At 30.4% G+C, this 25,597-nt stretch overlaps 2 protein-coding genes across 10 annotated transcripts; both read right to left on the reverse strand.

Annotated features, from left to right (window-relative positions):
• Window positions 1-2,461: 2,461 nt before the first annotated feature.
• Window positions 2,462-3,610, reverse strand: LOC110653758 (E3 ubiquitin-protein ligase ATL41-like). Its single transcript, XM_021809530.2, has one exon. It carries the CDS (start codon window positions 3,455-3,457, stop codon window positions 2,657-2,659), a length of 801 nt encoding a protein of 266 aa, XP_021665222.2. The 5' UTR covers window positions 3,458-3,610; the 3' UTR covers window positions 2,462-2,656.
• Window positions 3,611-7,233: 3,623 nt separating this feature from the next.
• Window positions 7,234-10,244, reverse strand: LOC110653775 (transcription factor TCP4). Of its 9 annotated transcripts, none has more exons than XM_058128364.1 (4): window positions 9,996-10,244; window positions 9,618-9,706; window positions 7,800-9,279; window positions 7,234-7,508 (listed from the first exon to the last, which is right to left on the reverse strand). In XM_058128364.1, the coding sequence occupies exon 3, from the start codon at window positions 8,866-8,868 to the stop codon at window positions 7,825-7,827; it is 1,044 nt and encodes a 347-aa protein (XP_057984347.1). In that variant the 5' UTR covers window positions 8,869-9,279; window positions 9,618-9,706; window positions 9,996-10,244; the 3' UTR covers window positions 7,234-7,508; window positions 7,800-7,824. The 9 variants fall into 9 exon arrangements, with proteins under 9 accessions (XP_057984347.1, XP_021665257.1, XP_021665259.1 ...); XM_021809565.2 differs by having other exon boundaries at window positions 7,800-9,287; XM_021809567.2 differs by having other exon boundaries at window positions 7,800-9,300.
• Between the last annotated feature and the right edge of the window lie 15,353 nt (window positions 10,245-25,597).

Below are 25,597 nucleotides of genomic sequence, written 5' to 3' on the forward strand. Positions count from 1 at the left end.
TATCTACCATTTGTTCATTTTACTCGGCTTGAGTAACTTTTGAAGATCCTTTATTTTTCTTCTTAAACTTGTTGGCTTTAACTTTAAGTACTTTATTAGCTTCTTGACCCATAATATTGATAGAATGAGTCTCATGATTTTTCAATCTTATTTCCTCTTAAACTAACTTACTGGCCAATTCATTATCATTCCACTTATCCCTAATAGTGTTATACTTAATTTGAAATAGCCCATATTCAAGAGGTAATGAGTTCATAATGAACTACACCAAGAAGGAATCATTAACCATCATCCTTAAAGTTTCTTGTTTTGTTGCAATATCACTCATTTTAATAATGTGCTCTTACATACTCTTTGATCTATCATACTTTATGGTCATGAGTTATGCCATTAGAGTACCAGTGAGTGACTTAGCTTCAGAATAGAACATATCATTCATAAGTTTAAGGTATTCTTTTGCATTTTCAATTTGTAGAATTGTAGTCTTAATGTTATTGGCAATAGTCATCCTTAAAAACATAAGGCTCAATTTGTTTACCAATTCCTATTGCTTTGGTATAACTTCTCTTCCTCACTACTTGTTTCCATAATAGTAGCGAGTTAGCCTTCCAATAATGCGAAGTCAAGGTCTAAGACACCTAAATGAAACTTGACTTGCTCACACCATTCAAAGAAATTTAACCCATTAAAACAATAATAGGCTAAGCTTGCGAATGAAGATAAAAAGCTGTAATATTATATTTATATGCTCAAAATAGATTCAGATAACTTTAACAATTAGATTATACTATAGTTCTCCTTTGGGTAGATGCTATAGTATACTATCTTAAATTAAATGTCTTTAAACTTGATTGAATAATAATTAACTTACATCAAATATACATGTTATCTTTGGATATTCAATATATATTTGATAAATATTATTGCTCTCATAATTCTCACTGCCGTAGAATAATTGATTTACCTTTGGGTAAAACCCTTAAGTTCTGATGACTAGTGGGTATTAATTAATCCATTTTTTATCATAGGCATCTATTAGTATGGATAATTAATCATTTTAATATGTATGTAAACATCATTCATAGTTCGGCCATTTTGGTGACTAATAAACTATTATTTTTATTTTATTTTAATTTGGCCACTTTGATGACTAATAAATTAAAATAAATATCATAAGGCATGCATATAAATTATGTATCTTAATAAACCTAATATTTATTCGTTCATTAGGTTTAAATACAAATCTTAATTAGATTGGGTAGAAAACATAATTTTTTTAATTTATTTCTTTTGAGAAAATATGATCTCAAATTTAAATCTTTTTATAACACGATTTTTCATCGTGTTAATAATCCTCATGCCCAAAACTTAATTGGGTCAAATTTTAATAATATTATTTTAATTATTTTAATCATTAACATTAATAATAAAACTTTCACGATCTATACTTTAATTCTATGCATATCTAATAACAAGTAAGATCTTTAATATTATGTTCATCATCATAAATTTAATGGAGAAATTTAATTGTTCAAAACCTAGGGCTCTGATACCACATATTAAATAAATATAATGTTAATCATAAACGTAAGATTCAACCATCACCCTAATAATGGATCTCGAACAAATAAATTTTCACAGATCTAGAAAGCGTACCTAATGATGAGTTTAATTGAGCCATGGTAATAATTGAGAGAGACCCTTTAATTTAATAAACTCATTTTTCCTTCCTGATTTACACACAAGAATTTAGCCATGGATGACTTTTTTGAGATGATCCTATTATTTCTGACTTTATGAAAGAGAATGTGTGTGATCTTATGGGTAGAAAGAGGACCAGCTTATATATATATATATATACCCTTTAATTTAATAAACTGATTTCTCATTCTTGATTCACACACAAGAATTTAGCCATAGATGACTTTCTTGAGATGACTCTATTATCTCTGACTTTATGAAGGAGAATGTGTGTGATCTTATTGGTAGAAAGAGGACCAGCTTATATATATATATATATATATATATATATATATATATATATATATATATATATTCAAGACTTAATCTAGTACGTCCATCAAGTATCCTTATACAATTAGAATTAGGATTTACTTCTATTAAAGTAATTCTTGTATAATTAAGATTTATATTAATTAAAGTAAATATCAATTAATATTGAATCACATTAAAAAAATTAATTTTGATCCATATGATAATATTAATTATTTGACAAAATCTTACATTCTACAATTCAAGAAAACTCAAAATGATCATGATCTGGTCATCTGCCATATTGGAAGTGGAAGAGGCGAAACCATAGAATGGTGAGCTGGGCCATGTCTACAAATCTAACCTGGACCATGTCTTCATTGGGCCACTATGCAGATTTATAGGCTTTTGGGCTAGGATTTAGCTTTTGTGACTCAAATCCTTTCAATATTTTCAAAATCAAATGTAATAAAATAATAATAATAATAATAATCCTCATAAAAATTAAAATAAAACCATCAAACAGTTTAAGGCACTCATTACAGTGTATAGATATCATCACCTTATGTAAAGCCTAAGCAATTTATGATTGTATTATGTCCTAACTAACTATATCCGATGCTATAATAAAATAACCAGCGTAAACCGATGCTATTAACAAAAACTATTGCGTCTCTAGATCTTGAAAACCATCTTCTTGAACCTGAGATTGAAGTCTTCTTGATGATCTTTCCCGGCTAAGAATCCTTTGTAAAGAGCTCAACCGAGAAATGGAACCGCCAGCCTTATTGCTAGAGCATTGATTTACACCTCCTGAAGTCCCCTCTACGTACACCATTAATGTAGAATCCACCCTCTCCAACGGCGGAGTTGTGGCTGCACCACCCATGGCCGGACCCTCGCGGGGCACCGGTTGAATCCTTGGCTCAGCCTCCGTGCGGCAGATGGGGCAAGTAGGGTGTGAGCTTAACCATTTATCTATACAGTCTGCATGGAAAGTATGGTTGCAATTAGGTAAAAGCCTTGCTATTTCTTGATCCTTAAGAACGCTTAAACAGACAGCACATTCTATTGATGAATCATCATCATCATCATTTTCGCCATTGCCAGTTTGCTTGTAGACAAATATGGGAAGTGAAGCAATGACCGCCGGCTCAATGCCGGTCCTCGTTGGCTCGTCAGAGTGGTTATTGACAGCGTTGATTGTGAGTCCTAGGCTGCGAATCATAGCCCTTTCACGGGCTTGGCGTGCGAAGACACATCTTGCACAAAGATGAAGAAGTACAACTAGTACTACAACAAATACTAATGATGCAATTGCAATGAGCATGCTCTTGCTATTTAAATCATATGTGTTTCCGCGAAGAAACGTTGAGTTATTAACATCCCCATCACTATTGGCGAAACTAGAATTTCTGCTGGGAAGAAAGGAACAGAGGTGGTAGGGGCTAGGAGGGTCTGCCATGGCTGGTCTGGGCAATGGAGGTTGTTTCAGATGGGAATAGAGAGTACAGGGAGAAGGGGATGGCTTTGGGCTTTTATGAGGGGTAGTGTTTGTTGATTTTCTTCTTATTATGACTTCTGAAACTTGGAAAGCATGACAATTGGGTCTCTTTCCTTCTTGTCTTTGATTTCTTTGGAAAAGTAGAAGGTGTAACGCAAATTGCAAAACAATTTCTAGAGTTGACTACTGAATGTTGAATTTTCTATGTCTAACTAGAGGACGGAAGACTGAAGATTAAATCTGAACTATACAAAGAGAGTAATATAACTTTAATCACTGATTTAAATCAGGATGGGCATTGAATTTTCTTTTAATTTCTTGGATCTTACTGGATTAAGCTAACTAGTCACGGTTGATGGTGGAAAATGGGTAGGATTAGGTTGGGTGAAGTCAAGGCATACATGTCATTTGGATTTTTTTAATGAGTTTGATTAAAAATATTAAATTTTTTTTTTAAAGAACTAATTATATTTAAAAAATTTTAAATAAAAATTTAGAGATATTTGACTTAACCCATGAAAATTAATTTATAAGTTTCTAATGCTTTTTAACTAATTTGAACTCACAAGTATTTAAAATTTTAAACAGTTATGTGTTTAGTTAAAATATTTATAAGTAATTGATAAATAGTTAATGTGTTTGCTAAAAAATAACTTATAAGCATATTTATTATTAAAATGACTAAGAAGATATTAAATAAGATTTATAATAAAATTTTAAAAATTAAATGAATATAATATAGTAAAATATTTTATCAAACTAGCTTATAAATACTAAAATAAAAACTAAATCCTCTGGCTTATTTTTCTTAGTTTATAAGATCAACTTATAAGTCTAAAAAATGTTATAAATAAATAATTCAACTTACTTTTAGAGTTTATAAGCTGGATTGACCAGTTTATAAGTAAAAAAAAAATGCCATCTTAGATTGATCAAATTAATTTTGAGTCCATTCATACAAAATGTTTATTAGTCATTTAAATTTGAGTATTTTAAATTTTATGTGAATTAAAATAATATTATTTATCAAATTGAATAGAAATGATCATTTAAATGCAATAAGAATTTATTACCTCTAATTATAGAGAATAAACATTTTATTGAAGTGGTTTGAGAGATAAATTTTCACCTAAATTCGAAAGCAAATAAGCAATATATTTCAAGTGCATATAAAAACCAATTTTTTATTTAATGGTTCATATGAACTGATCTAAATATTAATTCTTCGATTTATGGTAATCATTGATTGTTGGTGGTTGTTGTTATCATCCTTAATTACTCATTTAAATAAGCCAAAAAATAAAAAAGAAAAGAAAGTGGCCTACCAAATAACATGAAGTTTGAGAAACATGACTGATTTATTGTCACTATAGAAAGATCGAGCTCATATAATAATAAGTTTAATAATTATTATATTAAATATTTATATTTAAATTTATATATTTATTTTATATATTTTAATTAATTTTATATAAATCTTAATATAAATATTTAATTTAACGGCTATTAAGTTTATTCTCATATAAAATTAAGCTATTAAATTATTAATTAATAATTATATTTTCTTTCACTTGGTAAACAAACTACTTAATTAGTTGAATCCATGACTCTTAAGGTCAGTAGTCAACAAAGAGAATTGTGCACATGACTTAATAATTCACCCAAAAATCATCCAATCACAAGTCTCATTTAGTCCAAATTGAGGTGATAAAAAGGTCAGATCAGAATTCTAAGTCATTTAAATACAAATTATTTTAAACGATCTTTGAGTTCAGATTAAATCGTTTCGAGTTAATTATGATTTGATTTAAATTAGTTGTTGAATTTCCGTACATAAAGGGTTTGGAATTAAATCTACAGTCATTTTCATAACAAAAAATTAAAATTCTGCAAAAAATAATTTTATTTTTTCAATTTGTGAGTTAAAATTAAGTTTAATTGAATCTGAAACAGTTAGCAACTTCCAGTGTTTGCTCGGGTGGAAAATATTGCACATGCTTGACTTTTACCTTTGTGTTTGGTATGAACGTGTGATTCCTGTTGCCATTTCTTCTTACCAAGAAAGACTTTTATTATATTTCCATTTGGAATTGTATTTTTTTTATTAAATATGGTTTATATATTATATAATAATCATTCATTGACTAAATATACAATACATATATTATTTAACACTTATTTTTCAATTTAGTGTAATATTTTATTTTAAAGATTTTCTTGACATTATTATTTGAACAAGACTTGACTATAGTCTAAATCAGGATCAAATCAATTTAATTCAAAATCAAATAAAAAAAATCAAAATCATATTGATAAAAATTTCAACCTTAACTGAATTAGACCGTTTCTTTTTTCAAAAGAAAAAATAAAAAATTTCAATCGACAGATTTAATTAAAATCAGAATTGAAACTAGAACCAATAAAAACCTTGCTGTCTCATTTCATTTTCTTTGAATGTTGAATTCGTATCGCTAATTCTGGCTTGATATTGCCCAGTAGCTAGACGTATATTACTCACGGTTTGAATCCCTACTCCTCCAATGCCTTGCACCATCTCTCTCACGGATCAAATAAGTACCACTTTCCAAATTTCAAAGGCAGAAGTAGCAGATTCCACTTGGCAAGCTATGAGTAAATCACAGCCTTGTATTCTGATCGGCATTCTTTCTTTTAATGAAATGTGCTGAAGATTACCTAATGAAGCCCGTGATTTGCCATTGCAGGAACATGTTAACCGTACAACACTTCAGAACTGGCAAAGTCTAGTGGTATCACAGGACTTGGTTTTGCTTGTTGGTTGCAACTTACAGAAGATAAAAAAAGACAGTGCCTTCATTTTCCTGACACATTCACTGCAGCGAATTCCTTAGTCCCAGGGCTTAGGTTGCCATAAGTTAGGCCCACTTCAGAATGCTTTGAACTGGAGACTGGTAACTAAGAACATTGTCTTGCTGAGTTTGCTGGCATCCCAAAGTGTTTATTAATGCATGTATCAAGGGGATCAAATTATCGTTGATGCCTTGCTCATATGACACAAGAAGGGTAAGGGTCTCTTTCTTTCATAATTGGCCCCTTTGAAAGCAAGAAACACAGTAAATTATCTCAAGTGGTTTAAAATATGCATCGCCGGATCTCCTAGAACAGGAAATAATGGATTAGGCAGCAGAAGGCTTGCATTTGGAGACTAGGATTTGAAGGAGTGAAAACACATCGAAGTTAAGAATTAAGAAGCAAATTGGAGAGAGTGAGAGATGAAAGAAGTTCCAATTTCAATGATGTCCTGAAGTTCAAAATGCAACCTTTTGGCATTTTAGCAGTTTTCATGTACACAAGTTACTTGCAGAAAAATTGGACGAAGAAGAAGAAGAAGAAGAGAGAGAGAGAGAGAGAGAGAGAGAGAGAGAGAATTCTGTAGGATATCCAGGCAACAAAGATGAGGAAAGTGACTATGAGATGATTCATATTTTGAATCGAAAGAGGTAGTACAATTTCAAATAGAAAATTTATATGAACTGCAAAATGGGGAATGAATCTTCAAGTTAAAACATGGAAGTAGTCTCCAATTTTGACAAATTATGTTGAACATAAGAAATAGGAAGTAATTCATTTAAGTAGTCTAGCATTCTAATTGTACTTGCAACCCAAAAATGGATTAAAAATCCATTCCTCATCTTTGTGCCTCACTGACTGTGGTGTTTTTCTAAACTATAGCAGAAGACTATTATGAGCACTCAACAAAAACAAAGAGAGAGAGTTCTAATATCAGAATCCAATTCTAGCAATACTAGTCAAACACATATCAAAGTAGAGGCAAAAAAGCCCATTCAATAAGCTCTATATAGAACAAGTACAGAATCCGTTAAACATATATAAAGGAACATAGGAAAAAAAATGTTGAATCCAACCAGATAGTTTCTTCCCACAGGTGGTGGTACATAATTGAATTGAGTGGTATCTCTGATACTTCATCTTCAGTTTGATCATCATCCATGGACCATGGCTGGTTGTGATTCTATAACATGCTCAAAAAAGGGTAAGAATTAGTAGGATGGAAATGGTCTTGAAGTCAATCTCCAACAAATAAGAAGAAAAAGAATATTTCTTGCTTTGAAACTATACGTGATCCAGTAGATAGTTTACTATAAAGTTTAAGTGAAAATAATAATTTCCTGCGGAAAAGGTTCATCCATCTCTTTATTCATTAAGTTATTTTTCAAGAGAACTTTTGGACATACATTTGCTAACTGAACAAGCAGAAATGACGCAGAAAGAAAAGCTACTGAAAACAAGTGGACGTAAGTACCTCGTAGATAAGTGGAGTTCTTTAATCAATGCTGAGAATTAGGAGAAGAAGAGGATGGCCTATCTGAAACAACACTTTGCTCTTCCTCCCCTTGAATTCGTGCTGGAATGCTAAAACCTGGCAATCCCTCCGATGCAAACCTGCTACCAAAAATAAAAGACTGATGAATTTCCTGTGTTCTATGGTGGTCTGAGGATGCCATAGTAAGATCATTCCAAGCACGAATAGATTGTGCAAAACTGGACTGAAGGGGTCCCCTCTGAGAGAATGCTGAGTCTTGGCCTAGCAATGCTTGTTGTGGTGGCATTTGTGGTGGATTGAATGCAAAACCGCCACCAGTTCTATTCTCAGTACTTGTGTTGTTGCTCCAAGCCATCATTCTCTGGAAATTAGCTTCATATCCCACTGGTGCTGACCCTGCAAAAAGGTTCTGATCATTTGAAGGTGAATGGCTTGTATCTGCCTGTGATTGCCCATGAATTAGATCTTGGTCTTGGAAAGAGTGAAGGGATAGGCCAAGATCTTCAGTATGGTTTGTGGTTCTTGTGATAATATCAGGTGGATAGCCCTGAAAGTTCATTGATGAGGCTGTGGAGCTTGTGGGGAACAAAGATTTCATGGTATCAGGAATGGCACCAGGGTCTATAGGAGGTGTAATGAAGGAGGAATCATTACTTGGATTATCGGCCAATTGTCTTTGGAGCTGAAAACTATAACCAGAAGACTCTGATTGCTCTGCAATTGCCATTTCACTAGACCCAGCATTCTGGTCTGCCTCCATGGTTCCATTAGTATTATTAGCTATTGGGTGCCATGGTGGAAGCTCAGCAAGCTTGTCAATTGCAGACTTAGCCTTCTTAATGAGCCAATCAACAGCTTTGCTTGGTCGGTCATAGCCTAACCGGTCTTGAACATCATAGAATTGTATTGCAGTATGGGCAGATAGCCGAACCCTGCGGTCCCTAGGACCTTTAGCGGTGTAAACCTTGCTGTGTCGATCTTTACGGCCAGTAGACCTAACAATGTGGCCTCCTTGGACTTGAACAATTTCTCCTTCAGCTCGTTTCATTCCTGTTCCTTGTCTAGATTTTGCATATTCTATAGTCTGGTCTGAAGTTCGTCTGCCGGGAGCTACTTCTGCTGCTCGGCTGGAACGTATCACCTCCACATATTGCTGCTGGTTTTGGAGAAGCTGAGGATGTTGGTAAAGGGTTTGTTGTGTGTCTAGGTTTTGTTCTTGATTTTCTTGTGAACTAGGATGTATAATTTGGTAGGTAGGATTCTGTGGGTGCAGTTGATATTTCTGGAAATCCAGATTTCGCTTTTCTTGAAGTTCTTGATGTTCTTCAAAGCTCACTTCTTTTGCTTTCCTCTTACTCTTTGGTGCTGGTTTTTGCTATTTCTTGATGCTCTTCGATCATCTGCTGCTGTCACAAAACCTTAAAGCTGATACTCCTGCAATTGCTAATCCCAAAAACCCCTGCAACCCTGCCATTGCCGTCTTCAGATTCCACACACCAATCCAAACCGCAAAGTCCAAAATCCACACCATGCAAGAAATATAAACCCACTAAAACAAGTTTCCATTTTTAAGAGAAAAGAAAAGGTAGTGACCAACTCATCTATCTCCTTCTCCACAGATGTCAGAGTGAAAATGGACTAGAATGGTGGGTCTCTCTATGCAGGCTAAAAATTTTGCAAGAAAAATGAAATAGAGCAAATGGGAAATTGTGCTGATATTCACTAAGAAAAGAGGAAAACTGAAGTAAATATGTTAGACACCATAACTGAAACTTAGAAAGAATTAGGAAAACTCACTAAACATGCTTTGCCTTTGACATAACAACTGTGAAAATTCGCTCCTCAACGGTCTTCTTGAATGCTTTCAACATGCTGTCTCGATAAGCCTAGTTTGAGGATACAACAAAATCAAAGGTTGAAAACATTATAAGAAAATAACCCACATCAAACGAGAGCAAGTACTTGAGAGATTATTATCCCACTATCCAGAAGTAGAGGAGAAATATCAGATTTTTTATAGATTCCATAAGTAATCATTGCAATATAAGAGCAGATTTGTAGTATATGAAAAAGAAATCCATTGAACAATACCTAAGCACCCACTACTTCAAACAAGGTGAAAGGTAAAGGGAAAGGTTTTGAAGCTGTAAATATGAGAGGAAGAAATATCCTAACTTTACTCATAGAGAGCCGCTTGATGCCTTTGCAAAGGGTAGCAGAGTTTGATCAGAGGATATTAAAGATATTTTGTTATCTTAGCCCAACAAGAAACAAATGTAACAGTAACCCCAACTTTATCTAGTTACCTCTCCTTAAAACTCAACTCTATTCTTCTCTCTCTCAGTTACTACTCTTTTTTTCTTTTTCTTTCTCAAAAGGAAAATTATGATTCTTAAATCTTAATTAGAACTGTTGGTGATGAGTTATGATTAGAATCACAGTTAATAAAGAGGTTTCTCAAATAGCCATTTCTCCTACTTGTTCCTTTTGAAGCTTTGATAATGATATCTAACAGCTTTTCTGGTTTCTTTTCTATATGTACTTTAAAATTCCATTATTAAGATGAGTGTGGTTTCACTAAAAAGAAAGGACAAACATCCTTTCCACAGACATACTTTCCCAACTTCCTTTTCACAACTTTGTACTCCTATCATGACTCAACTAAGCCTTCCTAGTTACTTTGTACTCTCTCTAACCCCATATATGTAAACTTATTTATTAAGTTGTATCAAAATATCAAAAAAAAAAGAGATTAATTAGATACTAAAATTTATTTAATCCCACCATAAGCTGTAATGCAGTGATATTAGAGTCATATCCAAAACTGTTAAGTCTCAATTTGAATTGCTAATAATCACCATTTATATATTTTGAGGAAATCATTTTATATATTCAAAAATTATTATAATAAAGTAGAGTTAAGCTATATATATTTTTTTAATTTTAGAGAGTCAATGCTATAAAAATTTATTATATATGAGAAATAAATATTTTTAATATTTTAAATTATCTATAACATAATAAAATGTTAATTATATTTTAAAGGGGTCCCATAATTAAAATAAAATTTTTCTTGCTAAATACTTCTCTATACTTGTAAAGGGCTTGGGCTCAAGCTACCCCTTGTCCCCTTTGTCTCCGCCCTGTTTCTTCTCCCTTTCATAAGGACAAGCAAGAGAGTAATTTTAAGTAGGTGACTGCAAAGTCAAGAATTAGTTGCATATAAATAATTCAACAGAATTAGTTCAATTGATAAAAATAAAAATTAGGGTTTGATTCTGTAACACTTTAAAATTATTTAAAACTCATGAATATACTAAACCTAAGTGAAGTAATACATCTTTAAAATCGCCCAATAAAATTTAATTTTAACGTGCATAAATTAATCTGAAAATAATTTAAATTATAAATTAAAAAAATATATCAATACATATCTCTAAAAGTCCCATATCCATCACAAATTAAAATTGCTTAATTATTAAAATCAATTGCGACCCACTAATCAATTACAAGAAATTCATGTATTAAAGAGAGAGAGAGAGAGAGAGAGATCTATATGATAGTAAAGTTTTTGCTTCTAGTGAAGTTTTTGCTTCTACACTAAGAAAAAATAAGCATATGAGGAGCAAAAGCAAAGTTACAATTGCCTCTTAAGAAGTAGCAAGGTGCACCACTTACCAATGGACAATGCACTAGCATAGGTAGGGATAGAAAAAGGCAGAGGAATTGGGATATTGCTAAATAGCTCATATTTCCTTGTCATAAAGAGGGTGGAGAGACACCACACCAAGTAAATAATGGACACTATCATTTTCCTTCTTCCAATTCTTACAACATATTAAACTAAAAAATTGTAAAATATATTCAATAAATATAAAAATAACACATAACATTGAAGTCTTTCTTTAAATAAAAAAAAATTCTATGTGAATGTGAGAAAAAAAAATATATATAATAAAATTAAATACCAATGCCATTATAATAATTAGTTTTATAGAAATGATGAAGATTTATCATTTATCAAAAAGTGTTGAAACTATATTTAAATATGCCCTATTATAATTTATAGATTTTTCGTAACATGTTGTTTTAGGTTACAGTGATTTTTGTGAAAATAAATTATAAATTATAAATTTTTTAATAATAAATAAAAATTAAGGAACAAAAATAAAATATAGGTAAAATTTTGAGACAAACTATAACAATCACATAGATATTTCATCTGCATTTAAATTCTAAATTATATATATATATAATTTAGAATTTAAATGCAGATGAAATATCTGTGTGATTTTTATAGTATATATAACTGAAATATTATTTCTATCTTTAATTCAATTTGACATTTGTTATATTTTTCTACCGTTAATTCAATTAAACTTTGGCCAACCCAACTATAATAGCTAGAAAAAAGATATAGGCCTTAATTAATTTTATATATATGACCACTTGTGTTGAATTTCTTACCAAATAGGGCAGCCATTTATGAGCTAATTTTAATTGGTGAGATAATTAAGGCAATGTTTGGATTTCACTGAATTTCTTTACATATATTTTTTTTCTAATTTCACTATTGAAAGAAACAAGAGTTTGTAGGAGATTCAACTATAAATCTATAATTTTTTCTTTGTTATATCAAATAATAAAATTTTAAATTCCATGATTTTATCATTCACTAAATTTTGAATCCATTGATTTTAACAGATTTCATGAATATTAAATTACCTCAATCCAAATATTACCTAACTAATTGGGTATTTTAATATTTGGATCATATTTTATTCTTTTTTTTAAGTATTATTAATAATTATATTTTTATCTAATTTGATTTAATTTAATAATTAAAGGCATACCACTCACTTAACAGTCTTAAATTCAAATTTTTATCTCTCATAACCCAACTCAAAAAAAAAAAAATCTTAATGAAAGAGCATCCATCATTAAGATATTAGGGAAATATTTCTTAATTATCAATTTTAATTGGCCAAAATGTAAAAGAAAGATAGAATTTGTTGAATTTAAACCCTAGGTCTACCATTTTCAGTCCCATTCAAAAATTCAAAAGCAGGCCTCACTGCACTGACACAATCACCTTAAGATTTTGTATGTGTCATTCATTAATCAAATTGGTACCCAATGTAGGCAATAGCAATTAATTAGAGACTACTGCTGGCTATTTTATATAGATATAAACCACACTGCATTATTGAGATGCAATTAATTTCCTTTTGGCATCTTTTACAATTCAAAAAAGTAAATAATTATTCCATTAAAAATAAAGAAGAGTAATTAATGAGTTTTAACTTAGAGCGATATTTAATATAAGATTAATAAATAATTATTATTATTATTAATTTTTTATTAATAATATTTAAATATTTAAAAAAATTAAATTAATTTTTCACTTTATTAATATTTATATCATTTTTAGAGTATTTATTTTAAAGATTAGGTTAATAATTATCCTTTTATTTTGAAGATTAGGTTAATAATTATCCTTTTTAAAGATTTTATTATAATAAATATATAAATTTAAGACACACATATAAATATACAAACACACAATATAAAAAAGAGAAAAAGAAAAATATAGGATTTACGTGGTTTGACTATAAAACTTACGTTTATAGGTAAGATTAGAAAAAAAGTTTCAATATAATGACAAAGCAAGATACAATATCTTACTGAAAACTCTCAAATCCCAACTTTAGTGTATCTTCCGAATATCTCTCTGCAAAGAGCAGAATATTATAATATTTATACTGGTCCATAGGCCTGTATCCTCTGTTATCATCACAGACCTCAATCTTTATTCTAATTGGATTGCAGTGTAAAACTTTCAGATCACATTTAAATTCATGAAAACATATTTATAATTCAAATCATATATAAAAGAAAAAACAGATTAAAGCTGTCTTAGTATAAATATGATAGAGTGATTTTCTATAATGGAGATAAATATAATTTTTTTAATAGAAACAAAAGAATGAAAACTCGAACTTGAATTTATTAAATACTAAATTAAGTCAAGTTAGGGCATGATTTATACAATGTGAAATAGTTTATATGAATATAATATTTTTTGCCAAAATTGTAAAATAAACTATTTTTGTATGATGTGATATTAAAATAATTTTAAAATTTATAAAATAGTGGATTTAAAATTTAAATTAATTAAAAAAACACTTGTTAGAAAAAAAGGCAGTTTTTTATTCACTATAACTTGAAATTTGAAATTCAAACTGTGTTTCTCTAATGATTTTATTTTTTATTAATTGATCAATGCAATGAATTAATATTTTATAGGCCTAAATTTGAAAATTAATATTTTATAGTCCTGTTTTACTCATAAATATGGGAATGAGAATTGATAGTGTTTTTTATTTTTCCTTTTTTCAATGTTCTAAACAAATTAAAAGAGTAGCGACGACATTTTCTGAATATTTTTCACATTCATGGCATGAATTGTCAATTCAAGATACAGGGATATGGTCATTAGAAATTAGAAGATTAAATTATTTTTTCAATTACATTTAAAATAATAATTTATCAAAAAATATATTAAAAATATAATTTCAAATTTAATCGTGTATTTTTTTTTTTAATAGGAAAGTTAATCTTGTGATTTCTATTGCAGGATTTAAGCCAAGCATCCATGTTAACAACAATATTTAGATGAAGATTTCTATTAAAGAAGGCAAGAGAATGAAAATGACCTGCACTTTTTTACCATTTGCTTTTAACTACTTTAATTCTTTAGGCATATGTAGTAGAAAGATGTGATGTCGCTTTTCATATTCCATTAACACAGTTAACATTTCCTTTACCCTTAAGTAAAATATTGAATTTCATTTATCTAGCCTCACCCGATCTAATAGCTGAAAGCGTATAACTCACTTAACAGACTTGATCCAATCAGACTAAGGTCTACTTTCACCTTCGATAAAAATTATCTTAATTAGCCCACGTATATTATTGGATGTCATCTAGAGATTACTCAATTCCAAATCACATGTTCTCTTTTTATGAATACACGAGTCTTTTTCTATTATAAATGAAAAGAAATTAAAATTTGATATTTAGAGAAGTATTATATGTTATAATTTTCCAAAAATCACCGAAAGGTAAAAGTGGAAAAATAGAAGAAGGAAAGCACGTAAATGTAGTAATATTTGTAAGACATGGACAGCAACATGTGCATATGATGGCTCTCTTTATTGTTTGTCACAGAAAAGGAAAAGTAGCAAGTCCCCAATGATAAATCAAAGTCTGCCATCTTTATTTCTTTGCTTGGAGAAACCGAGAAAGAAACAGAGAGAGAGAAAGAGGAGCAAGCATGCAAGGAGAGGAAAGAAAGAAAAGAAAAGTTGAAAAGTTTAGTTGTAAGTCCTAGAAAAGGACAATGGCAGAGAGACTGAATTGACTGCATATATATATATATAGATATCATCTTCATGGATCATCTTCTCCGTTTATCTGTGAGAAAAGTGAAAGCCACCAATCGTGCGCATGATCCAAGATAATCATTTATTTGTCTCACTCAACCCTACCCAAATATCCTCTCTACATGTACAATTTATTTATTTGAACATTTACTTCTGGAGAGAGAGAGATCTTGAATGAATGTAAAATTTATGGTGATGATGGACCTTTCATTACAGAAACTGCCAAGTTGTTATTGTTGTTGCTTCGTTTGTCTTACTAATACTTGCAATTATATTTGACAGGAGGCCTCCAATAATATTTCTTTATCTTCTTGCCTTCTCATTGGGGGCCATCCAGGCTTGTTGCCCTTCTTTTTACTCCTTCTTTTGTCATCACTTACAGTTTTGTATTGCGTTTTATGTGCTTAAGGGCATGCATAACTTTCTCTAATAATTAGCCCATGAAAACAGACTTCAAGACCATGCCTTTAGAAGGGTTAGGGCAAGGATTCTCATTCTCCTCACTATGAGACTAGTTGGGGTTGCTGTTCTGATTTTTAATTCTCTCTCAACTCTCTAGATATTTTTATTTAGATTAAAGTGCATCCAAAACTTCAAACACTTCTCCAATAGATAGAATACTCGCATTTTTTTAAACATAGTCAAATTGACAAGATCATATATATATATATATTATTTTTAAACAAATTAAAGTTGAATATATTAATTTATCTCGTAATAGAGGATGTTCTGTTGGAGATTTAAACTATGATACCCTCTTCTCTTCAAAAGTTTCCGAAATATGAATAAAAATTTTGTACATCTCACCTAATTTTACATAATACAGATGATCAGGTGGATGAGAAAATTCAAAATTTTTTTAGTACAATTGGCACCGACTGAAACTCAAACTCGAGCCTTTACAGTATTAGAAACGACTCTAATACTATTAACACCATGTTTGGGAGCAAGTTTTTTGAGGGAAGGTAACGTTTTGTAAAGCAATAGGTACATATTGTACTTGTTTGGGATGAAGGTTTGATGGGGAGGGTAAGGTTTTAGAGGTTTTTAACCATCCAAAAAAAAAAAAACTTCAATTTTTCAACCACTAAATTAGAGTTTTGGAAAGATTTTTATAAATTATATAATATATATTTTCACTAATATCTTTATTAAAATTTAACTTAAAGTATTGCATGAGAACGACTCTTTGTTTGAAATAATTTGACCTAAACTAAATTATATAAATTAACACTAGCCTATTTTCAAAGAGTCTCTCTTGTTCTTCTACCCATATTCACATGAGAACAGCTGATTGTTGAACTATTCTCAGCTCTTTCCTCATCACAATTGGATTTTGTGAACTGTAACTGGATTTCTCTTTTCTATAATCTTGAGCCCATGTTTTTGTATTTTCTGTTTCTTGATAATATTTTTTATTTCATGCTTTTGCATTGCATTGGCAGTAATTTTATGAAAAGCTGATTTTTTTTTTCTTTGTTGTTAGCGAAAATCAAATGACACTCATATGACATTCTTAGTGATTAGGTTGTTTCCTTAGATTGGTTGTCAAAAGATATATTTGAATAATATTAAAATATATAGTATATTTTATGCTAGCTACCAAAATTGCAGTTTTTTATTTTTCAGAAACATGAACTATAGCATATTGTTTTGCAAAATAAATTTTTATTAAAAAAAAAATCATACAATCTCTTGGTCAGCCTATTCTTTTTCCTTAAAAAAAATATTAACTTAAATTTTTATATTATAAGATAAATAGAGATTGATATTTGACTCTTGAATTATTAATTCAATAATAAAGTCAAAAATAAAAAATAAAATGTCTTTGTCTTTGAGCTTGTGGTGATGAATCTTTAAATATTTTTATAATAAATAATAATGTTGAACATGAATTCATCTCTTTATATAATAAGGTTATTTTAATAATTTTAATACTTACCTTATCTTCTCATACATTTAATCCAAATAATATAAGTTTACTAAATCATTATTTACTGTACCTTCCTCTCAAATAAGATAATAAAAACTTTACTTTACATTACCTTCTATTACTTTACTTCAAAAAATTTTATGTTATCTCCTTATACTCCTCCCAAACAAAGTATAAAGTTAAAACTCATCGTTAAAATTTAAAATTTTTTAATGTCACTATTGTCTTAACAAATAAAAAATTTAGTATATATTTAAAGTTATTATAATTAAAATATAATAAATTTATTTTTAATTAATATATTTAAAAAAGTATTTTTCTTAACTATTTTAATATTAATAAAAACTAAACAGAGCTTAGTATTTAGTTATGTGGATCCATATGATAATTTGACAACTCATATTCAACATCAATATTTTTTTTCGTTGTACATTGATCATAATTGATTGCGCATGGTTTGAAGCCAATGAAAAGGGTCCCATCTAATTAAATTGACAGTACCCTGCATATTGTACGCTATATATTCCAATATATAACAAGACAGACGATGACAACACAGTCTAGCTATTATTGATGCTATTATATTGCTGAAGAGTCTCATGTTCAGAACATGGACAAGGGCATGATCACAGAATAACATATTTGCATGCTAAGCTGACATGGAAAGTAGTTGCTATCATCTGCTGGAAGTGATGCTTTACTTTAAACAAATGAATTTAAGTCCAAATATGCACCCTTCAAAAGAAATGATAGTTCATTTGGAAGCAAGGTTACCCATATTCATCATTTGCATATGAAATTCACATAAAAACACAAACACTTTGATGGGGAATTAAAAAAAAGAAATATATAAATATGAATATATTCAATTGTTTACATCAATAATAACTCATAATTGTAGAGAAATTAAGAGAATGTGAATATCAATTTCTTTTTATGATATTAATGGTGGATGCAAGTTTATACATGTAATCCTTAAAATTTTGGAGTGAATGTTAAAAGAAAAAGTGAGGGAAGGAGTGGGGTTAGGATTACACCAACTATGATAATGGTAGGTCCTATAGCACTTTCTTTCTGGAGGTGATAATGACTTGGCAAGTGGAGCAAGAGGGGGTGTCAATGTCAAGATCCAACCATGAAATTGGGTTATGAGACTTCTTTAATTTATATGCTTTTTAGATAAAACTTTCCAACATTCCCTTGTTCCTTCCAGGAAACAAAATTCCCTTTTCTATACAAATCCCATATCCCTTCTCTCCAGTTCTGGATTATGAATCATGGGATTGAGTCTCATCATCTACTAGCAGTTCCCTTGGACAAAAAGTCTCAGAAAAAAAGCTAAATCACAAAATCTAAAGCCATCTGTTTAACTAGGAAAAGTACACTCACTTGGGCAAGTCCAAAGATTTGCTAAAAAGGAATTATATAATAACAAAACGCGTTAATTATTATCTTGTATCATCAACACTTTGGACTACTCTCCCAAACTTTTGGAAATAAGCTTTCTTTGCATAACAAGAACTAAACACAGCAACTTTAGACTTGTGCAGAAACTAGCTATACTGAGAGGTGAGGTCACTGCTTAGCCAATTTCTTTGTGATAATGAAAATATTGCTTTTCCTTTTTAAGTTGGAAAGCTATTGCCTATTCCAATTGCTATTCTCTTTCGGTCCCTTTCCATCTGTAGCTGTACTCTGTGACTCTTTGTCAAAACATTGGCTACATACACACCCAATTCATCTCCAACACATAGTGCCTGGAGCTTTCCGCTAACTTGCAAGTTGCTCCACTTGATCCTACCTTTTTCTACATCTTACTTTAATTACTCCTCTCCCCTACTTTTGCTACAACATAATCTTTGCGAATTCATGTTTTCTCATGCATTTTGTTTCATAATATTACTATTAATATAATATATCAATAATCAAATATCTAATTAACTCAATATGTTGAATAACTACGCAACAAAATATAATTATCAATTCACCAACTAAACTAACCTTAGAACAATAGTTTAACTATTGAATACGTAATTGGTAACAAGGAAAACTTAATTAGAAATCAAATTCAAAAGGATCCTTTCTCTTCAAAAGTTCCAGAATTTACCTTCCCACTTTGCGGGCCTTTTGCAGTGATGCACCAAGGAACACTACGTCCACATATGGTGACCTAAGAGCCCACGTCACATATTCTGGTGGGTTGGGTTCTGTTCTGTTGCCTTGCATTTATTTTGATGGGAATTGGGCTCAAGTTCAGCCATACTCAAACTGGGTTTTCCCAGAATTGGTACAAGAAAAAGTTTTAGAATTGGGCTCATTCTAGAGAACCCATGTCCAGCTTATTCTGAATCTAAATTTTTTTTCTACCTTTGATCTGATTTTTGGGTTTTAGGGTTTTACTGTGATTCACAGCGCCTGTGTTTGTAGTTCTATGCTCTCCCTCCAAAAGTAGTTTCTATAAAAAAATGTCGGATTTCCTCCCTTCAGAAATAGCGCGGGAAATCTTTCACAGGCTCCCAGTGGAGTTCCTCGTCCGATGCACGTGCGTCTGCAAGCAATGGCACATTGGCACTCTCTCATCACTACCACTTCTCCTTCTCCCTGTCCCAGTTTCCGCTCAGCCGCCGTCACTCCTCCTCTGCCGCTTGAACTTCTCCCCTAAAACCCAAACCTTCTCTTTCCACCCTGGCTCTCCCCACCGCCGTCACTCCCTCATTAATTACAAAAATGCCCTCCCTTGAAAGAGGGTGTCTGGAGGGAGATTAAAGCCGCCGGAGTCGAGTATTCCATCTGCGAGCTCGAGTGCTCACTGTGCTTTATGAATGTCTGCATCCATTGGGTCGCATACTGGACGAAATCCCATGCCATTTTCAATTTGATCCTGTTGTTTGATATAAGTGGAAAGAAGTTCAAGAAACGGATATCAATTACAAAACCAAAAAAAAAAAAAACAAGTGGATATATTGAGGATTTTGGCAGTTACGATTATAATGTTTAAGAAAGAGACTGAGTAGAAGAAGAAAAAGCACCGGCTGTAAGATCAGTCAAGAATTTAGCAAGTTTCCATCATTTCTTCTGGAGGTCCAACTCAAAATCTCACAATTCTCAAATCATTCCATGCAGTTTGCTAAAACTACTCTTAAATTTGGCAACTTTGTCATGCTGACTTGGCTTTTTTCCATAATCTATTTAGTCCACATATGGAGCTGGCAAACCTATAGTTCCTTTACATTTGTCCTTGGATTCAATGACTAGGCGCCTATTTTTTGTGTTTGCCAGAGCCTGACATGAAATTTTTCTATTTCCCTCTCTTTCTCTTGCCCCTTCCACAGAACAATTTTTATTCAAAATTTTCAACTGAAAAAGAAATGAAATTTTAACCCACCCGCCTGCACACTCAATCTCAAATCCAACGATCCAAAACCCAAAACTCAAATCAATTTACAGTCATCCCTCCAAATCCATTATGAACCCATCCATCTCTACCACACTACATATACCCTCTCTCTACCTCTTGGTCCCTCCATCAGCTCTCTCTGAAAAATTTACCCAATGGAGTCCACCAATCTCTGTAACCACACCAACAAAGAGAACATCCCACCTTTCTCTGCAAAACCAGCCAACCCAGTTCTTGCAAGTGTGCCTTGTTCCAAGAAAAACTTTAGAAGAAAGGTTAGACAGCCTCTTGAGGATATTACATACTTCTACAAAAGTTCTGTTCAGTTAGCTTTAGCTCAAGATGATGATTCTTTACATGCTCTACCTGTTTCAGGTAGTGCATCAAATCCTAAGAAGAGAAAAGCATCTGAGGAGAATGAAGATACAGTTGTTGTTGCAGTGCCCAGCTCTAAGTCACCAAGATTTGGCTTCAGATAGCTACAAGTGATTTGTACCCTTTATAGCTACCATAGTTGTGCAAAATTTCTAATTAGGGGAGATGGAAAAAATTCATCATCCAGATTTTAGATTTTGAAAACTCATCAAACATTATAGTCTACATACATGGATTTAGAATTTCTCATCTAATTTAAATATACTTGTAATGAGATAGAATTTTTATTATTGAACTTAATTTGTCCATGATTTCTTTCGATTATTACACATATTATAAGAAAAATATAAAATTTCATTATTTAATATCACATAATTTAAAATGCATAATTTAATTAAATTTTATATAATTTTTGTTTCGTATAATTTCAAAAATTCATTTCTCTTTATTTTTTAAATTACCCTTTGTGATAAAAAAGAACATAATTTTTTTCTTTATAAAAAAGTCTATATCTAATAAATTTTTAATAATTAATAAATATATAAATTAATTAATAATATGTATGGGAGGTTTACATAACAATATAAATAGTACATCATCTAAGTGCATGATGTTAAAAAAATGTAGGAGAGAGAGCCAGAGAAAGACAAGACATGTCACGTATACAGATAGCAATGGGTAGGTTATCCATGAAAGTCACTTTATTCGAATTCGAACCCGATCAATATTATCAAAATTTGAATCCATCCTAAATCTGATTAAAATTTATTCTCAATTATCCGTACCCATATCAAATTTGATTATTATTACTTAAAAAAAACCTGAACCCATTTAATTTTATATATTTTAATTAATATTTTGCATAAAAAATTATTTTGATTAATAATTTATATTTTAAAAATTTAATAATTTTATAAAATATTTAAATTCCATTTAATATAAAATATATAAAAATTTATAAATATTATTATAAAAAAATATATTTTATATTTAATTAAGTATTTATATAAACATATTTAGGTAACGGATACTCAATATGCAAAATCCGAATTAGACTCGAACCAGTCACGGGTATTATTTTTCAAATTCGAACCTGTCCTAAACTCGATTATATAATATCGAAACCCGTCCTACTAGAGTTGGATCGAATCGGGTACCCACAAAAATTCGACCCGTTGTCATCCCTAGTCATGTGTGCTTGTGAAAATATATGAGTATTTTAATCTAAAAAAAATTATTGTTTAAAGTTTTTAGGAATTATTTGAAATTAGATAAATTATCTGAAATTTATTTTAATTATAATTAATTTTATAAAATTTAATTTTAAAATTTTCATAAACTAAATACATTATAATTAATTAAATTGAATTTCACAAAAATTTATAAAATTTATTTAAACTAAACAGTGGCCATTTCACATTCCATTAACAAGTGAAGTAACAACAGCTACAAGTGAAATTGCATTAAAGCCTTAAATCAGGCAAGCTTACAAAGACAAGGTCAATTTATAAAGTGATTCACACCCTCCATTGCAATCTAAATCGTTATCGCGTTCCCCTTGTTTTGCACTTGCCTCTGCTCCCAACAACAAATATATATGCACCATTAAATCAATTAATCTTTATTATTATTAATTTATTTAATAATTACACTAATCAAATAAATGTACGTAAATAATAATAATTTATAGTTAGCGATGTCAAATTTAAAAAATTTTCAAAGAAAGAGGCCCACAAAATATCGTTAAAAAAACAATAAATAGAAAAATAAATCTATTTAAAACCTTTTCCATTTATGGGTATTTATTTTTTCCCTCTTAAGCTTTTGCCATGTACCATCTACTTAAAGGTGAGAGGCATATAAATTCGTTTTAATTTTTTAATTTTAAAAAAATTATTTTAAAATCATGTTGATATTATTTGTCCAAAACCTAGTCAAATAGTTAACGCTTGAATAAAGAAACTAATGTGATAGTCAAGGTATCAGCGCTCGATCAAATAGTTAGACCAAGTAAAAGAATATTTAGGCAATCTAAATTGAGTAGAAGGGCGCTTAGACAACTCAAATTGAACAAAAGACGGATAAGATATAAGAACATAGTGACAATACTCGCCTTGTAAACCGAGCATCAACTTTATCGAGTGTTAGCAATGCTAATCAAATGACAAGACTAGGTTTTGATGAGGAAATCTCCGATATTAATGTAATATCCAATATTCATGTAATCTATCAAATAACTACAATGGCTATTTAATTTTTTTTATCTATAAATATGAGAAATAATCATAAATTAAGTATGTTTAATCAAATTTTCTATAAAATTCTTTATTATCGTTTTCTCTCAAATTCAATAAGCAAATTCTAACTTGAGCGTTAAAGTGGTTGGTCAGAAAGTCACCGACATCATCACTTTCTTATTTTACAAGCTTATTTGACACGTTGACTGATTTTTAGAAGCTCATAGCAGCATCACATACTACAAATAATATGATTATGTAAAAATTTAATTAAATTGAATTCTTTTATTATAAATATTTTTTTTTTCTAAATAAAGCTTATATATTTACTTTTAAAAAAGATTAAATATTCAATTTGAGCTTGTAATTCTAGGAAAAAATAATTTTACCTTAATTTTTAATATTTATCAATTAAATCTTCTTATCACTAGAAATTAAGCAATTGAGTCCAATCACTAATAATGATAGTAAATTTAATTAACAAGAAATTAACCAATTATAATTTTAAATAAAATTCACTATATTTTTAGATATGATTTATTACAATATGAATGGAACCACAACTTCTTGATGGGTATCTTTTTCTCCTAAAATAGGCAAGTTTGTCATGTTGACTTGGCCTTTTCCTTAATCTATTCCTTAGTCCACGTATAGAGCTCGCAAACCTATAATTGCTTTACATTTGTCATTGGATCCTAAGACTCGGCGCCTAAATTTTTCTGCAAGAACCTCACATGAAAAATTCTCCCTCCTTCACTTTCACAGAACAATTTTGACCAACTTGGATTCAAAATTTTCAACTAAAAAAGAAATGAAATTTTAACCCACCCGCCAACCTCAAATCCAACCATCCGAAACCCAAAACTCAAATCAATTTACCATCATCCCTCCAAAATTTTCAACTACACATATTCTCTTTCTACCTATTGGTCCCTTCACCATCTCCTTTTGAAAAATTTACCCAATGGAGTCCACCAATCTCTGCAACCACACCAACAAAGAGAACATCCCACCTTTCTCTGCAAAACCAGCCAACCCAGTTCTTGCAAGTGTGCCTTGTTCTAAGAAAAAGTTTAGAAGAAGGGTTAGAGAGCCTCTTGAGGATATTACTTACTTCCACAAAAGTTCTATTCAGTTAGCTTTAGCTCAAGAGGATGATTCTTTGTTGGCTCTATCTGTTTCAGGTAGTGCATCAAATCCTAAGAAGAGAAAAGCATATGAGGAGAATGAAGATATAGGTGGTGTTGCAGTGCCCAGCTCTAAGTCACTAAGATTTGGCTTCAGGTAGCTACCCATGATTTGTATCCTTTATAGCTACCATAGTTGTGTTAAATTGCTAGATTTCATTTCAAAGGTTGAAAACTCATCAACCATTATAGTCTAGATACAGTCATCCACATAGATATTTTCACAACTAAATATGCTTGTAATGAGATAGTATAGTTGAAGAAACATGGAAATTTTATTATTATTATTATTGAACTTAAGTGTCTCTTTGCTTCGTAAGAGTTATTGCTCCAATTCTAACTCATTTGATTGAATGTATCGCATAATCTTTGCTCTTATGGCAAATCTTTTAATCAAGAAGGTTATCAACCAAGGTCCAAGGTCTCTACTTCTACAAGAAACTTTCTAATGGTGGGTGCATGGAATTTTCCCATTTTCATAGTTTGTAATCTACTTTTCTTCATCTTATATATATATATCATAGTTTATATCTTTATAAGTCATAACATGATCCCGTAATATACTTAATAAATTATCGAACATATAATCTATTAAATACACTATAAGAGATTTTAAAGTGGTGGGTAATTTTGAACAGGTATTAAAAACATTTAATTGAAGTTAAGTCATAATCAAAATTTTTAATTAATTCAAAATCACTGCAATTTTTATAAAAAATTCAGCAGAGCGCCATTTATAATTTGAAAAAATAGTTTTTCAAAAACTTGTAAAAACACTTTCAATATATATATATCAATTCCAAACTCTAATATTATGAACACAACTTAATTTTCAATAATCTCAATCTCAACAATTTATTATTTGACAAATATAAGAAGAAACTTAAATATTTCATTAAATAAAAATAACAGTTTTACCTTTCAAAGATTTACACATATCGAAGATAAATTTTAAAATTTACTATACAACTGTTCAAGGCAAATTTACATACATACATAGTTACATGTATATTACAATAAAAATTTATAGGGGTATAATCTATATACTCGGTAAAAATATAAAATGCCAGTCACTTCAGTCTCAAGTAGCCTACTCTGCTGTCTTATCTATCTCTTTACCTGCGACAGTAATAACAAGCTATCACTGAGCCAAAAACAAAGTGGTGCACAATTTAAAGAAAATAATAATTTATATAACAATTA

The sequence above is a fragment of the Hevea brasiliensis genome, chromosome 10 (assembly GCF_030052815.1).
Source record: "Hevea brasiliensis isolate MT/VB/25A 57/8 chromosome 10, ASM3005281v1, whole genome shotgun sequence".
Lineage (NCBI taxonomy): Eukaryota > Viridiplantae > Streptophyta > Magnoliopsida > Malpighiales > Euphorbiaceae > Hevea > Hevea brasiliensis.